This window comes from Capra hircus, chromosome 4, assembly GCF_001704415.2.
Source record: "Capra hircus breed San Clemente chromosome 4, ASM170441v1, whole genome shotgun sequence".
Lineage (NCBI taxonomy): Eukaryota > Metazoa > Chordata > Mammalia > Artiodactyla > Bovidae > Capra > Capra hircus.
Genome location: NC_030811.1, coordinates 108,628,744 through 108,647,235, shown reverse-complemented (window position 1 = coordinate 108,647,235; position 18,492 = coordinate 108,628,744). Strand labels below are relative to the sequence as shown.

General features: G+C 38.7%; 1 protein-coding gene across 8 annotated transcripts in view; it reads right to left on the bottom strand.

Annotated features, from left to right (window-relative positions):
* The window catches only part of SGCE (sarcoglycan epsilon), a 67,741-nt gene continuing 53,064 nt past the window's right edge, over window positions 3,816-18,492 (bottom strand). For 4 of the 8 annotated variants that reach the window (XM_018047414.1, XM_018047412.1, XM_018047418.1 and 1 more), the window contains 2 exons: window positions 7,218-7,261; window positions 3,816-4,328 (listed from right to left, as the gene is read on the bottom strand). In XM_018047414.1, coding sequence (XP_017902903.1) covers window positions 4,312-4,328; window positions 7,218-7,261 — 61 coding nt within the window. In that variant the 3' untranslated portion in view covers window positions 3,816-4,311. Of the gene's footprint in view, window positions 4,329-6,269; window positions 6,353-7,217; window positions 7,262-18,492 lie in introns of those variants that run through there. The other 4 variants (XM_018047411.1, XM_018047417.1, XM_018047410.1 and 1 more) reach the window with 1 other exon arrangement.

Sequence of the window (18,492 nt, the reverse complement as noted above, 5' to 3'; positions counted from 1 at the left end):
AGACCTTTCGGCTTTAATTTCCTATTCTGTAGAAGTCCTGGATATCACATGTTCCAAATCATACATGCATGGAAGAAGGCTGACATAGGGGTGGTGGGCTCTGATGTGACTGAATGGTAGACTTTCACAGTGTTAAGACACTGATTTCAGGGATGTTTGTTACATCAACACAATTCACAACGTAATCTCTTCTCCACATGAAAATCAATCCTACATGAAAATCGAGGCATGAGACCTCAAAGATAGAGCAAAACCTGATCAGGCAATTCTCCCTTACATATGACTCTCATGTATCAGTTCAGTTCAGTCGCTCAGTCCTGTCAGACTCTTTGCGACCCCATGAATCGCAGCACGCCAGGCCTCCCTGTCCATCACCAACTCCCAGAGTTCACTCAGACTCACGTCCATTGAGTCAGTGATGCCATCCAGCCATCTCATCCTGGGTCATCCCCTTCTCACAGTCTCATGTATACCACAAGTTAATTGGCATGTCGTGCAAGACTGTGGACTGAAGTGTCAGCTAATAAGTACTAGTGATAATAGCTGCCTTTAAACCCTGTCAACAATCCTTGATCAAGACATTTTGCTAAAAGCTCATTCAGCTTTCTGAGTTTCTCACCTCCAGTGTCCATAGCAATTCTGAGCTGCTCTGCCCCAGTTTTTTCTCCAGAGCACCAGCATCTCACTCAGCCAGAGCCCACCAGTGCAGGGGAGTTAATGCCCCTCCCGAGCAACTCAACTACAAGATGGTGATTCAGTGAATGAGAAGTCTAAACCTTCTGTCATGTGGCGGGAAAATTCCGAGGTTCACACTACACAGTTCACTAGAGGATCCCAGTAGGACTGAGTTACGCTTTCCAGGAGAATAGCCAGATTCAGTGACATACCCTTCATTGTCTTCCTAACCTCCTCACCCTTTCTGCTTCTATACTCTGGCTTCCTGGGATTACCTCCCAAAATGAATGGCCTGTTCTGGGGAGAACCAAGCTAATTCACTACTTCTGTGTTGAATTTACCTATAAATTCAATCAGTTTCATTCCCAATTGGTTTATTAAAAAGGGATTATGTATTGTTTGAAAAGGATGCAAAAACAGACAATAAATATTGAGGTACTAGGGAACAGATTTCTGACCCAATAAAATCCACTTTTAAGGCTGGCACTTTTCTGTTTGGGCTTCTTTGATGTAAAATCCACACCAAAAATCATGTATTCCAGTAGAGACTTATAGTCTATATTTTCAATGGGAGCCCTAATCATTTCTTACGTTCACGGCATTGTTTTGAATTATAGTGTGTACCTATTGGCATAAGGTGCCTATTTTTTTTATCACTTTTTTTCTTCAGTGAGCCATTTTTGAACCATTGATCCACATTTGTTTTTTTTTTTTTTTTTTTGACAGTTTCTTTTTTTTTTATTTTTTTAAATTTTAAAATCTTTAATTCTTACATGCGTTCCCAAACATGAACCCCCCTCCCACCTCTCTCCCCATAACATCTCTCTGGGTCATCCCCATGCACCAGCTCCAAGCATGCTGTATCCTGCATCAGACATAGACTGGCGATTCAATTCTTACATGATAGTATACATGTTAGAATGTCGTTCTCCCAAATCATCCCACCCTCTCCCTCTCCCTCTGAGTCCAAAAGTCCATTATACACATCTGTGTCTCTTTCCCTGTCTTGCATACGGGGTCGTCATTGCCATCTTCCTAAATTCCATATATATGTGTTAGTATATTGTATTGGTGTTTTTCTTTCTGGCTTACTTCACTCTGTATAATCGGCTCCAGTTTCATCCATCTCATCAGAACTGATTCAAATGATCCACATTTGTGATTGGGAATGTAAAGAAGTATTATAATGATCAGTTGGAGCCTCTGGAAAGTAGATGTTGAAACAGAATTGCAAGTTCAAATGTTTATTAGGACCAAAGCTGTGACAGTTAAGAGGGGATGGAAGCAGAACTGGGCAAGGAAAATCTTCAACCTCAGGGAAAATCTTGAACCCAATGATGGGAATCTGACATCTCTGAAAGGAAAGGGGATGGAGAGGAAGCAGGATTGGGAAGGAGGGCATCTGACCACAACACACATCTGACAGCCACTGCTAATCCAATAGAAAGCTCCAAAATAAAGATTTCCCACTCCAGTGTTCTTGCCTGGAGAAACCCATGGACAGAGGAGCCCGGCAGGCAACAGTCCACGGGGTCACAAAGAGTCAGACATGACTGAGCGTGCCCACACACACACACACACACACACACACCAGGCCCTAGGACTCAGACCATGCTCAGTCATGGCTGGAGGGCAGCTGCCCAAGAAGGCTCTGCCTTTGTTCAAAGGCCAAAAGCGGATCCTGAAGGTGCTAACAACTGGAAGCTCTCAGCTAACCATTCTCCTCGCAGCTGAATGGCAAACTCTTTCCTGAAAGAAGATCCAAGCAGCACGCCACCATCGCTGCCACGATATTAACAACTATAAACATCAATATGAAAACTAGGTGATAAATTACCTACAATGAACTGCAGCCTATTAATGGAACGTAAAGTGAGATGATCTAACCAGGGAAATCCTTGTTGCCCATGTACAACCTTTTAAAACATGAGATTTATTAATAACGTGGTAAGGTTTCAATAAAACACAAGTAACATTTTAATTCTGTGAAATGTGAATAAGATACCATTCCTGCCTTTTTCTGTCCATTAGATTGTGGAGAACACTCAACCTTATGTACCTTACCCTTTTGCCAGCCATTGGAGGGATAACTGTAACACAAACTGTAGCTGACTCATTAGTGTTCAGGGCTTCCCAGGTGGTGCTAGTGGTAAAGAATCCACTTGCCAATGAAGGGGACACAGGAGATGCAGGTTCAGTCCCTGGGTAGGAAAAATCCCCTGGAGAAGGAAATGGCAATCCACTCCAGCATTCTTGCCTGGAAAATCCCATGGGCAGAGTAGCCTGGCAGGCTATAGTCCATATAGAGTTCTAAGAGTCAGACATGATTCGTGACTAAACCACCAACACCACATTCTCTGTTAAGTCCCAGGAAGGAGTGCTTGGGAGGAGAACCTTCAATGTCAAGGACATGATAGAGTATGCCCCCCTAAGTGGAAGACAAGTCGTTGCACACAACACTGACGGAATCTTTTTGGATTCTGGAATCAGATTTACATAGCATTTGTGTACTCTGAGCAATTAATTAATAGGTAATACAGAAATCTGCCCAGAGCGGATTAAGAGAAGATTTTCCAGATGGTCTAGACCACAAGGTTTCCCAGACAGCCTCTGAGCTTGTCTGATGGACACACTGGTCTGAATAGTGTCCACAATGCATGAAGCAGGCCAATATGTTATAAAGACACTCTGCTAAGCCTTTAGTGTTACCACAGGAGATCCTGGGGTTTTGGAGCTAATTCATGTCATCAGCAGCAGGCAACTGTTCTCTTTTTGAGCAACAACTCCTGGCATGCTTCTAAAACCAAATAGGTGATTATAGAGTCAGGGTAAATATGCAGTCTGGGCAGCCCTTCATGAACTGTAGATCTGAACTGTCAGATCCAAAGAACCACATTTACCCTAAACACTCCAAGAAGCAGTATATAAAAGAATAAGCTTTACAGGCCACAACGCTATTTAAGTAAATGTGTTACTCACTTGGAACACAAGAGCATATATTTATATATTACAGGAAGTGCTTAATAAAAATCTCATTAAATAAAGAATAAATAGGTGAACCTGTTCCTAGCAATAAAAGATTCCTACTACACAGGAGGCAATCAAATAGTTTCTGAAGTAAATTTTGCCACACATCAGGCTTCATTAATAATATTTATTTTAAAGATCACTTTTTATTGTAACAAATATAAAGTCATCAATGTTTTACAAATTGTCAAAAATGCCTTAAGTACAAAAAAAATTAGTAAAATGAATGTTATACTGTATATTATTTGGTATATACTTAATACTGTCAACATGCATACCATATGTCAGAAAAGCTCATGCATTATTGGAAGAGAGAAAAAAAATAAAAGTGCTATATTAAGACTTCCCAGGTGGCCTAAGTGGTAAAGAATCCGCTTGCAATGCAGGAGATACGGGTTCAATTCCTGGGTCAGGAAGATTTCCTAGAGGAGGGTATAGTAACCCACTCCAGTAATCTTGCCTGGAAAACCCCATGGACAGAGGAACCTGGTGGGCTACATTCCATGGGGTCCCAAAGAGTTGGACACAACTGAGTGACTGGGCACTCACACACGCAAAAGTGCTATATCGTCTGATTACAAATTCATTGCTTCGGTTAGTTTTCTTTCTTCAGGAATACCATTTACCTGCAATATGTAAGAATGAGTATGAGTGTGAGTTAGACATGGACAACTTTTAGACTTTGAGCAAAACAAATTATGGCAAGGCATAATTTTCTATCTTCTTAACATAATTATGTTGCATTATTTCTTTGCATTTGGTTTTCAACAACAACAACAACAAAGAGCAAAGTCTAAATTAGTCCTCTCCTTGGAGAAGGAAAAGGCTACTCCACTCTTGTATTCTATCCTAGAGAATTCCATGGACTATACAGTCCATGGGGTCGCAGAGTTGGACACTACTGAATGACGTTCACTCTTGGGTCAAAGTTATAATGTTTTATATTTCTCAAAAGGCATGGTCTGAAAATTCCTCCCACAATAAACAAAAAGAATGAGTTCTGACTGTGAGATGTATGACTGCATCGTTTAATCACGTCTCTTTAGAAAAAATCATGTGGGTAGAAAGGACAGAGAAAATGAGAGAATCTGAAGGGACATCAGAACTGACGGCTTGGGCTGGTCTAAATGGTAGTACTACTCACTGTCAGCTCTTAACTGCTCTATTATCTGAGCTAGCGCTTAAGTGCAGGATTACAACCCCAGCAGTCAGTTCATTTCTTAAAGTTCTGATGATCTTTTAAGAGAAAACAACTAACTAAAGAAAACAAACTTCAAAATACAGTCTCCACTGGCAAATTCCATAGAGGAGGCTCAAATAAAATATCTTGGTATCCAAGAGACAAACACTGTGCTTAAATTACCTTCATAAAGAAAACTGTGATACCAACATAATGCTTTGAGGTACTTGCAAAAAGCAAATTATGTAAACCCTGCACAAATGTTGTTGCCTCCTTGTGATACTAAGATAACCAGAATGCGGAGGGACAGGAAAGCTGTGCCATGAGAATTCTGACACATCCATAGCACTGAATCTACGCATGTACACACAGAATGGAATAAAATTGGGGAACAAACTTTGTTTTTTCATCCAAATGAACAGAAAGGGAGTAAGGAGTGTAACATGCCCATTTAGCTCTTCTCTCCAGGAGAGAAGTCTCCAAGTCTATTTGGTGTTATATTTATCCGAGGAAGAAACACAACAATCTATCATAATTATAAAAGATGCTAGGGTGGTTTCTCTCCCTTTAGGATTTAGGTACTTTGGGGACTCACTGAAAATGAGAACAAGTCAAAAATAACCAAGAAGGGATGGTGCAATAATATACCCCAAATTACAGAAAAATGTAAGAAAACAAGAAGGTAATAGGCTACCATGTTAACTAAAAAGGAGATGAAAGCTTTCCTGACTCAAGCAAAATGCTTGTTTCCCAAAACCTGTTTTAGAAAAAATAACTTAGAAAATTAGGCTGAACAACCTAAAATCCCCCTAGGGAAATTCATTGGCTCTTATAACACTTGCTCAGGCATAAACTGTCTTTTTATTTGGAAACGGTGCCTATTACTAAAACATAGCAAGCTAATAAGTCTACTTGCTAAAAATGTATACAACTATTAAATAAATCTCTCTAACATCACATACTTAGGTTTCCTTATTTCCCCCAATGGGAGGGGAGAGAAGTAAAATCTAGATTTTTTTATATATTCAAAAGAACTATTTACTATTTTTCTAGATATTGTCTTCCTTCATTCCTTGTCTGAAATAATTAAGAAATAGCAGAAAAACATCTTAGGAGAGATTGAACCCTATGAGGAAGAAGTTCTAGCATTTTCATTGTAGAAATACCCTTTTAAAATTTTATCTCTCGGGAAAAAAGTCATGAAATTAGTGGTAGTAAGGAGTCATTTATTTCTTTGCTCTTTAGACATTTATACCAGTTTGTTCCTTCATCAATCACCTGAATGCTCACACAAGAATCACTGCATCAATATATTGAACAGTCTTGTTGAAACATGTTAACATTTAATTAAAACACAGCAATCAAAACTGTGGGGAAAATTCGTATAAACGTTATCTCGTACTTAAAATCTGATGAACAACTTCATTATACTTGCCTCAAATCTTTGAAAAGTTGTCAAACGAAAATCTCCTTAAATTCCCGAAAGCATTAACAGAGAAGATAATTTTTTGAATGGAAATATGCACAGATTTTCTATATGTGCCTAAAGTTCTAACGAGACTTACTTAATAGCTTCCCCACCACAATACCACTATTCATACTCAGAATTCCACACCCAACTTACAGTTTTAAAACTTCTCTTGCTTTTCCAAAAGAGCTACAAAGGCATTACTGGTTGCTTGGCAATCAGAACTAGGAATCAACCGCTAATTAGAAGACAATCATGAATAAGTTATCTACTTGGTACAGAGATGAATGAAATAATTGGCTGTGGAAAATTTTTAGGGACACTTGAAAGAAATAAACTTAAAGAAAGCAAGTCTTAGGGAAACAGGGAGGATTGTCCGCCATCTTGTTATCGGTCATGTTATAACAGCTTTTTAAAGCTGCATTAAAACCAGGCCAACCATTTCTCCTTTATCCCCCTGAAGCCTCACTGATTAGTCACAATGGTTTTCTTTTGAAAGAGTCAGTTTCAAGCTGCTCACTTACTGAGACAAATCCTGGAAGCATCCAAGCTAAGAATCTTTCATACCAAGGGGAAGAATAGGGAGCTTCGCTGAAGGAAGGGGATCTTATTCAGTCTTCCTTAATTAGACAGGACCTCCATGGATGCTTTTGCTTTAAGACCATTTACTCTGTGTTTATCACTCCGATGCCGATCTATGCAATAATCTAAGCTATTATCCTGAGGTTCTAACTCTGATTTAAGAATGACACAACTGTTTTGTCTTACTTGGTAAAGCTGAAGCTTCATAAATTATCCACTACTAAAACAATCTTTTAATCTATTAGCTTCATTCATAAACATCAGCTTACTATTTTTAGTACTCACCTGTAGTCTGCTGTTGGGGAATTTGAGTCTGATGTGGCAAGTTCCTAGAAATGATTAACATTTTTTAGTAAAACTGTTTTTATTCACACACATGTAAACAGAGAGCAGACACATTAGAATGAAAAACTTTATAGCTAGAAAGGACCCCAGAAATCATTTAATCCAGCACAAACATGGTCCCCCAACCCTCATAAGTTTATGGATGAGGAAACCGAGGTCTGAGAAAGAGGAATAATAACAATATTTGATAAGACTCAAGGAGTTTCTATTACCTGTTAAACTCTATCTCATAAGAACACAAGGAGGTAGGTATCAATATTATTTTTCCCAATTTACAGATGAGGAAGTAGGCTGAGGTCCAAGGCTACATAGCTAGGAAGTGGTAGATAAAGACGTGAACACAGGGACTCCTGGCCGTGTGCCTATAACCTGTACATGTTCAGATCCGGGTCTAGATCACATGTACACACTCACAGAACAACATGCATCACCACCTTCAATCACTGTGCCAAATCCGTGCTCCTCCATCCAACTCCCAGGAAATGGCACTGGCTATCCACCAACTGGACAAGTCAAAAGTACAGAGATCTTCACTGACTCTTCCCCCCTCATTCAGTCCCCAAATCCAATCACTTGGGAACCCTTCATGAGTCTCCTCAGTCCCCTGTGAGTCTGTTCACATCTTCCCCATCTCTAGCCTTGATGGAAGCCATCACCATTTCTCATTTGGATTTTTGCAACTGGTTTCCTCATTCCCATTCTTGCTTTCTTATCGTTTACTGTGCACGTTGCAGCCAGACGATCTTCCAAGGCACAAATCTGACTATGCCATTCAAATGAACGCATCTCATTATTTCCTTATACCTACCTGTGAATTAAGTTTCAAGTTTCTTAGTGTGGTACACAAGTCCAACCCAATATATCTAGCTCCTATATGGAGCCCCCCCTGCACTGCTTGAAATGAAACCACCCCCACCACGGCCTCTGTTACCTCTTGCCACCAACTAGCCCTCATTTATCCTTGCAAACTCAACCCAAAATTTGTTACAGTGGCCTCTTGTTACTCCCATAACTTAAAGTATCCCACAAGGAATGTTAATTAAAATATTTAACTTATTAGTTTTAATTTATAAAGTAACATCTCAAGTACCCCCTCTTCTATGCCTCCTTCCTCTCCAAGCATTTCTTCCCCAATTAGGTTACCATTCAGCATGCTTTCATCCTGATGTTGTCATTGTATTTCTCCCCACTTAATATTTAATTGCCCCAAAGTGCCTTAACAATGAGAATGTTCCTATTTTGTATAGCACCCCTAGCAGGAAGCATACAACGTTTGAATGAACACATACAAAAATGAAGATACTTAAAAAGATTCATATGACGTACATGTTCACGGACACACATTCACCCACTCATTTTCATATTTTGATATGAGAAGTAGTTTACAAAAATGTAAAATTTAGATTCTGTGTAGAAGAAATTCTAGGACTCAATCTTGCAAGAGAATAGGGCCTGATCTAAGCCAGGGATTTTCAAGGTTTTTTGTTTCTCTTCAGGAATGGAATTCCTTTTAATTGAAATCCTAAGCAGAACTCTTGATGTACAAAAGAGATAAATGTGAGGTTGCCTGGGTTGAAACAAGGGAGCCAGGAATGCCGCCTCCTTTGTTTCCTTTGCCTCTCATGCTGGCCCCTAAGGCATTTTAAAGAAACCTCCAAGAAACAGAGTTTGAAAACCATTGATCTGAATCATTTCAGCCAGGCAAATATTATGCTCCAAATATAAGGACCTAAACTGGAAAACAGTACATGCTAGTTAAACATTGTTTAAACTCTTAAACTAATCCATAGGAATGTTAATGACTTCCAGTGATTTTTTTTTTTAATTTCAATTCTATTTAAAAGAGATGGTTAAGGAAATAAAATCAAATTGAATTCAGTTTGAAGTAGTTAGTTTATAATTCATCTCAATAATCACATTCTTTTTTTTTGCTATTACCTATCAGCCCTAGTAATCCTTGGGAGGTCTCAGGGAGTATTTTCCTTTGCCTATTCTTTCAGTATTTCTCAAAATGTATTTGTAGTGCCTTTGATCACAAAAGCAAAAAGATGAATTTACAAATCCCGGAAAGGACATTAAGTTATAGATTTAAGGATGGAAAAACAAACACCTTTACTACCAAAGTCAAAAATGTGATTTCACTGGCATTTGGGAAGGGGATATTTGCCCCTTCAAGGGGGAAACAAGAGTTTTGTTTTAACATCTCAGGTACAACTAACTTTGGGTCTATTCTATATTAGAAACAAACACAATATACCTTACACACACACACACACTCTCTCTTCCTCATTTCCTATCATCTTTAGCTCTATTTAGCCTATTGATGGATTAAATCAATACATTTTGACAAAACAGAGACACCAAATAGGACAAAGAAAGTCTCTCAAAAACCCTAAAGATAACCAAACTCAAAAATCAAGCTGTGAATGACGTGGCTGCCCCCCACTCCCACCCCACTCACTGGTCAGCCCTCTTACCCTTATGTGGAACACAGTTTTCAAACCATAGATCAGAGTCAATCTATGCCCTGTAATTTCTTCTCTAGCCATCATTTTTTTCCCCCTCTTCTGCTACAACTTTCTAAATAGCTATGGGCTTGGTTAGGTTCGAAGAGAAGTGCCACACACAAATAAGCAAAACATTCAGAGAAGCATGAGCAATTGTGTGTGCTACACTGGTTTAGAGATTTCAAAGTATCTGCAGTGTGTGTCCCAGCTGGTTAGCGATGTATATATGCTCCTTGCAACTTCAATGGAAACTTACATGAGTTGCATATATATAAGCACAGTGTGTACAAAAAGGTGCTCAACCAAAAATTTGCAGAGATTCAACATCCTCTGTCTCCAAGGTGTACACACATAACTGATTTTGCGGTTGTCCAAACCTGTGGCTACATGTGAGCCTGTGAGTGTTAATATACCTATGATGGGCATATCTGAAGTACGTATTTCATTTAAAGGCTGAAGGGAGGTACCTCATAAGAGGGCTGCTTAAGGCATACTGAAAATATGCTCACTCCTGACTTTGCTATAGCTGAGCAGAGACTGCAGTAAGAAAATGGAAACATTTTCATCTTTGGTAAAAGCAGGTTGCTAAAGGCAATTAGACAGGAGAGTGGGGTCTGACTTCAAATAGAAGTCTTATAATCCTTCAAAGAAAGGACCTTTTAAAGTCATAAGACTATTTAGAATAATTAAGTTATTAAAGGACTAACAGAAAGATTATTATGGGTAAACTGAATTATGTAGAGAAAAGATTTACAGAAACTGTAATTCTCTGAATTATTAGCATTAATTATTTTCTATTTTTACCATTAATTACAGGCATTTAAATAGAAAATTATGTAAATTAGCTATTGCAGAAACTCTATCCTTTAAGATAGCAAAGGTAATAACTTGCAAATTAACAAATAAGTGATTTAGGGGGAGTCCACAATCATTTATTATTTGTATAACCATTTTAAGATAATTTGATGTTCTTGGATACCCCGTTGAGTTATTCTATGAGTAAGGTTGATGATTATCAACTCATTATATTCCCACGTGCTTGAAGACCCAGAGCAAAGAAAGGTTAAGTGATTTCTATAAAAGCCACAGAATCTGTGCCAGAGTTGAAAACAAATGACATTAGTTTAGTTATGGGGAACATAAAACACTTCTCTTGTGAATTAGTATGGATTCATTTAACAATAAGACATAATAACATCTTGGGCATTTCTCAATTATCAACAAAAAGTGGTATTATCAAACCTTAAATTTTCTACAAATTCTTTTCTACAGAAATGCTGATTTGGGTCCTATGACTACTTTTACTAAGGAATCAAGTCATTATTTGGCTCAAAGAAGGAAGGAAGGACATAAAGAAATTGGAAACATCACCACAATTTTAAATTTCAAGATCTAATTTTAGTTAAAATCGATGTAGAATAAACATGCAATATAAAGGAGATATTTGTTTATTTTAGGTTTTTCCCTCCTACTTTTATAAAGCCAAAAGCAAGTCTACCACAAGTTTAAAATGGAGTCAAAATCACTAGAACCAAAATCCATCAGAGAGATATACTTATTGCTTTTAGTGTTTCCTTGCTGAATTTTTTAAAAAGTCAATGGCTCTGACATATCCTTGGCTGCTTGACACTTCTTGTCAACAAGAAATTACCTTCATCTCCAGAAAGTCTCTCCAACTGATAATAACTTTTATTGAAACCTAATTTTTTATTTATGGAATTTTACCATGAAGTTGGTTCTCACTATTATCCAAGGGAGGACAAATGGAAAAATACTTTAGGTAAAAGCAAAATGATTAGTTACTAAATATCTATAATTAGAAGACTTAATTCTACTTTTATACTGTTAATTTGTAAAAGATTAAACACAACCTACTTCCTGTTTTGAGGGAGACCCAATCACCCTGGATTAAGTGTTAGGTTTAGCATAATGAATAAGGAAGATTTTGGTATAGCCAAGTAAAATCTTCCTGGAAAATGTTTGTGTTACCTTCCCTTATCATTCCTTACATAACCTCCTCATTGAATATGCCTCCCATGCAGGAAAAATAACTGATATTGATGCTGGTATAAGAAAAAGATAATGAGGAGTTAGATCTACCCCCCAAAAGACCGCATTGTACATTATACATTTAAGAATAAATCATTTTTTAGAAAATTGAAAATTGGGGAGCCTCTGGTCAATGCTGTCCATAAAAATGGAAAGTGAGTACAATTTCCTGGGTGGTTTTTATCCTTTCCAGGTTTACCATTTCTCTGTCCCATTAAGACATCATTTTCTAGTCATCACTCACCTCTCACTTCTCCACACCATCCCCTTCTGCAATTTAAGGGAGTGTGAAAGCAGAGAGGCTGATGGGCATAATAAACTCACGAAGCCCAACAGTCTAGACTGCCACATTTTCTTTGGAACAGACCCCTCAAGGGGAAGTAGGAAAAGCTGTTCCCCCTCCCACCACCCTCAGCAGAAATACCAGAAAACCTGAATACTAAAACGGAAGCTCTTTAAATATTTTAAAGCTGGGATTCTCAATTTTATTTTTCCTGCTCCACCATAATACACCCTAGAAGCAGGGCCCTGGGATCTGTATTGTTAAAGCCTCACAGGGGAGTGTGGCCTGAAACTTGCTTTGGGAATAACCAGGCTAGATTATCTGTCAATAGTCCTTTTAGGACCTAAAATCCTATCCCTTGGAATTTGGCTTTCTTAATGTAAATTACTGTGTGTTAGTCGCTCAGTCATGTCTGACTCTTTGTGATCCCCATGGACCGCAGCCTGCCAGGCTCTTCTGTCCAGGGATTTCCCAGGCAAGAATACTGGAGTGGGTTGCCATTCCCTTCTGCAGGGGATCTTCCTGACCTAGGGATTGAAACCAGGTCTCTTGCATTTCAGGCAGATTCTTTATCATCTGAGTCACCAGGGAAGCTCATAATTTAAATTAATATAAAAGCTTATCTTTGAGATACATAGTGTGTGTTAAGTCACGTCAGTCGTGTCTGACTCTTAGCAACCCTATGGACTGTATGTAGCCCGCCAGGCTCCTCTGTCCATGGAATTCTCCAGACAAGAATATTGGAGTGGGTTGCCATGCCCTCCTCCAGGGGATCTTCCTGACGCAGGGATCGAACCTGCGTCTCTTACGTCTCCTGCATTGGCAGGCAGGTTCTTCACACAGCAGTTAAAACTATATTATATTTTTGATATTATGTCTTTGGTAAGAAACATAACATCTAATCACAACAATGATTCTTTGGGCAAAGAGAATTTACTCTTATTTTTAAGTTGTTTTTTTTTTTCAGTGTGCACAGTTTTTAAAGTCTTTATTGAATTTGCCACAACATTGCTTCTGTTTTATGCTTTGGTTGTCTAGCCAAGAGGCATGTGGGATCTCAGCTTCCCAACCAGGGATCAAACCTGCACCCCTTGCACGGGAAGGGGGGGGTCTTAACCATGGACCACCAGGGAAGCGCCTAAAGCAAACTGACTTTTAAGAATTACTTGAGAGTGTGCTTTCTAGCAATAAATTATAATAAGTCAGGGAACTGCTTTCAGTGGAAAAAATTCTTCCTATTAACCGTCACATATTCACTAAGCTACAAAGACAAGCAATTTAGCACAGATGTAAGAAGTCTGACTATACTTCAGGATGGTGGACATTTTACAGAAGACCTGGCCAGTGCTCCTCAAGACTGTCAAAGTCAGGAGAAACAAGGAGGGTCTACACTGCCTAGAGCTGCTGCTGCTGCTGCTGCTGCTGCTAAGTCGCTTCAGTCGTGTCTGACTCTGTGCGACCCCATGGACTGCAGCCCACCAGGCTCCCCCGCCTCTGGGACTCTCCAGGCAAGAACACGAGTGGGTTGCCGTTTCCTTCTCCAATGCATGAAAGTGAAAAGTGAAAGTGAAGTTGCTCAGTCGTGTCCGACTCCTAGCGACCCCACGGACTGCAGCCTACCAGGCTGCTCCGTCCATGGGATTTGCCAGGCAAGAGTACTGCAGTGGGCTGTCTACACCAGAAGAGACTAAAGAGGTATGCCGATTATTATGTCCTAGATGGAATCCTGGAGAAGAAAAAGCTCATTGAGGGAAAAACTAGTGAAATCTGGAGGGGAAACAGTCTGAAGTCTGGTTAATAGTAAAGCAGAAATGTTGGTTTCTTGGGCTTCCCAGTTGGTGCTAGTGGTAAAGAATCTGACTGCCGATGCAGGATACATAGGAGATGCAGGTTGAATCCCAGGGTCGGGAAGATGCCCTGGAGGAGGGCATGGCAACCCACTCCAGTATTCTTGCCTGGAGAATTCTATGGACAGAGGAGCCTGTGGGCTACAAAGAGGTACAAAGAGGTGGATATGACTGAAGCAACATAGCATGCATGCATTATTGGTCTCTGGGGCAGTAAGATGTTAACAATGGGAGAACTGTGGTGGGGTACCTCTGTGAACTCTGTATTATCTTTGCAACTTTTCTGTACCTTTTAAATCAGCCCAGAATTAAAGTTGATTAAACAATAAAGACATTGGGGCTTCCTAGGTGGTACAAGTGGTTAAAAAAAGTCTGCCTGCCAATGCAGGAGACACAAGAGATGTGGGTTTGATCCCTGGGTCCGGAAGATCCCCTGGAGAAGAAAATGGCAAACCACGCCAGTATTTTGTGCCTGGAAAATTCCATGAACAGAGGAGTATGGTGGGCTACAGCCCACGGCGTGGCAAAAGAGTCAGACACAGCTAAGCACACACACAAATAAAGACATTAGCAAATATCAAATAAATATGCTTTATATTTCTACATGTAATAATTTTAAGACTGTCTGTGCTATCTCTCTAATCTGAAAAGGAGAAGGAACAGAAAATAACTTCCTTTCTAGCAAGTCCCCTGTCTCTGGACCTGCTCCAGTTACCCTTTCTACTATCTGTTCAATCACCTTGCCTGTAGCCTGAATCAGAAATCCTAGAGGTCAATAATCACAGTATCTATCGCTAACTTGATATCAAGACTGGTTTTGACCTAATTTAAAATCTCATGAAATTAAAAGACGCTTACTCCTTGGAAGAAAAGTTATGACCAACCTAGATAGCATATTGAAAAGCAGAGACATTACTTTGCCAACAAATAGTCAAGGCTATGGTTTTTCCAGTGGTCATGTATGAATGTGAGAGTTGGACTGAAGAAAGCTGAGCGCCAAAGAATTGACGCTTTTGAACTGTGGTGTTGGAGAAGACTCTTGAGAGTTTCTTGGACTGCAAGGAGATCCAACCAGTCCACCCTAAAGGAGATCAGTCCTGGGTGTTCATTGGAAGGACGGATGTTGAAGCTGAAACTCCAATACTTTGGCCCCCTGATGCAGAGTCGACTCATTGGAAAAGACTCTGATGCTGGGAGGGATTGGGGGCAGGAGGAGAAGGGGACGACCGAGGATGAGATGGCTGGATGGCATCACTGACTCGATGGATGTGAGTCTGAGTGAACTCCAGGAGTTGGTGATGGACAGGGAGGCCTGGCGTGCTGCGATTCATGGGGTCGCAAAGAGTCAGACATGACTGAGCGACTGAACTGAACTCAAAGTCTCTTATCCATGTCTCAATTTTATTATCTGCAAATGATTAAACATTTTTTACTATCTAATTTAAGGGGCCAGTCTGGAGTCATATGAAGCATTCTACCAGAAAGAAGGTTGTATAATTTATAAATAACAGTGGTAGCCTCCCATTACACAGCGTTCTCTAGACTGTTACAAGGTTCGTTACACATCAGACTGACTTCTTTAAAAGACCCAAACAGGTTTCTGTGCAGCTCTGAAGAAAAATTTTGAATGTTCTTGAGCCTTGCTTAGAAGTCAAGATAAACTTGCAACCCTATCTTATGCCTAAATATTTCTGATGTCAAATCTGAAGAATAAATACAAAATGATGTAGCTATCCACATTATGAACAATAAATTCAGTACAGTTAGTATGCCTATGTGAAGATGAAACTCACACCCTTTTAGAAAGAGTTTAATAAATACCAGGCAGCTCCGTCCAAGGATATACCTGGTTATCAAGTTCTGTAATGCCTTATCAAATATAATATCTCATTTTAACACTGAGAATTCAGTTTGATCCAAATGACCAAAATATTTATATATGTGTGTACCTGAGCTGAAACAAACCTTCAAAAACAGGTTAGGAGTAAAAACTGAATTCACATAAAGGACAATTGTGATGAACCTGATACAATAAATTCCCTATTTTCTGGCATGGTTGGAAAATGAGGTTAATCACATATTCTGGCTTATAGAGAGTTACCATAGAGACCATGCACATATTATCCATTTCCAAGAATAAAAGGAAGATAATACACACTCAACACCGAAACTGCATCGAATGTGATTTAATTTTCCTCTGATGAGTCAGACGTGCTTGATGATCTTGCAGTGCCTCAGAATAATCATCGTGAACATCAGCAATTATCTATGTACCCTATTTGTATAGAAGTGCTAGTTAATGGACTTTTTCCATTAGCAGAAATCTGAATAATATAAAGGTTTTCTGGACTTAAAAACACATGTATGGTCCAACTGTTGCAAGTTCAATAAAATAATCTATTGCACTTGCAAACAGAGAGATCTGATCAAGATAATGACAGTCTTGATGGGGTTATGGAAGGACCAGGAAGATGCATTTAGTTATAAACTAGATAAGAAATTTTATTTTCCTTGGGTATTAGGAGCAACATTGTAAAATCCTAGTCACAGAGAATCAAAATAAAGCTTAAGGAGTTATCCTTATTCTCAACATAAATAGAAAGCACATCTAAAAAAATGACCCAGCCTTTTATCCTCCCTTAAAGTTTTACTGACTTATTGTAAAATCACATTCAATTTCCCCTATTCATTATAATGAATATTCTTCTCTTCTAAGATTTGACAGCATTGTTATTTTGTCAGTAGAAGATTCCCAAACTTCGTTCTTCTGACCTTTTCCCATGGATTCACAGGGCGTATCAACACACTGAAGGCTCTGAGAACTCCCCCAGTTTAAATCAAAAAACAAAAAGTCCCGTTTCTCAAATTTATTAGACTGCTTCTTTTTTGAAGATATCTATCAACCTTTGAAGAACAGGTATTGACATTTACTAGCATTCTTAGGGAAAGTGAGAAATGGAAACTTTAAAGAATTCTTCAATTCTTTTCAGTTTGAAAAATGAACGATAAAGCTGTTCATAATTTTCATCCAAGAAAGACAGGAGAGACTGCAAAACTGTGAACTATTACAATATTCTTGAATACTGTAATATTCAACTTTCTTGAATTTCCTAATTTTTCTCAACGGCTTCTAATAATCCTGACAAAGAGGTTTCACAGTGACCCCACTAACCATTCAAGGACATAAAAATCCATCAGTCCCATTTAGTACAATTCGATTTTGTGAAACTTTAATATTTATATAAATGACAGAATATTGTTTCCAAAACTCAAACTTTTAAATATATGCCATTTTCCCTACTGCTAATAGATTGAATCAGTTACTCACAGACACATACATACACACACATGTACACACAAATATATACCTTGGCCTGTTCAACAGTAAGTGCATAGTGTTAGAGGACCTGAGGAAAATATTCATAATACTTTTAAGGGTTTCATGCTCTACTGACTGAGCTAGCTACGCATGCTTTCATAATGCTTTGAGATTGTCAAAGTCTTCTGACAAATTTATAGTCTGTCTATACTACTCATATTAATCACTATTTTAATTACTGTTTAATCTTCAAATTACCACATGTCATTTACATGGCTGTAAAACAAGCATTTGCAGAGTAAAAATGTACCCAATACGCTGTCCAAATAAATCTCTAACCAGCAAGAGGTTACTTTTATATCCTATCCTAATATCTATGTGTGAGTGTCTCTGTATGTATGTATGTCTGTGTGTTGGGGGTGGGAGGGATAGATATACTCATTCTATTTACAAAAGTCAACTGAAAAACAGAAGACTCTCAAAAGCAAGCTGTGACTTCCTCAGGGAAACTGAATTTAACCCATTTTAACATATGTTTAAAAGAGTAAGAGTCATGTTCTTCGAAATAAATGACACTTTCACTTACAATTTCTTTACACTAAAACAGAATTTCTAGATATATAACGGGTTCTCAGGAACAACCAGCAATCTCTTCAACTAATTTCCTCTACACCTACCCCTTACAAAGGCGTCCTCCAAGCTTTCTGACCACAGTCCTTCTAGCACAACAGAGAAGGTTTGTACTAATAAAGTGTCTTTACAGCCAAAATTGGAACGACTCATTTTGATATATAAGCAAATCATTAAAAAAAAAGAAAAAACCCCAAACCTTAAAAACCCTGAGGCAAAAAATTTAGATTAAGTAGCTCTCTGGTAATAACATTAAAAAACAGGTTAACAGAAGCAAATAATTCTAATAATAGCTTTAAAAAATAATCATTTGCTATGCTTTAGAATATGCCTTTCTTTTCACAATTAACTCATCTTTGAGCAAGCATATGTGAGTTCATTCAGTGTGCTAACATTAAGGTGAATGTCATCTTGTTTCAATTAGTGAAGGAAAAAAAAAATTTCCTCAAAGTAATTTTATGTATTTGCCATGCGGTTAGGATCTACACTATCAGTGTTCTCTGGGTACTTCTCTCCTCCAGTTATAAACAAACAAATGCAACCATAATGAGGAGCTCTGGTCTTGAAAGACAGTAAGCAG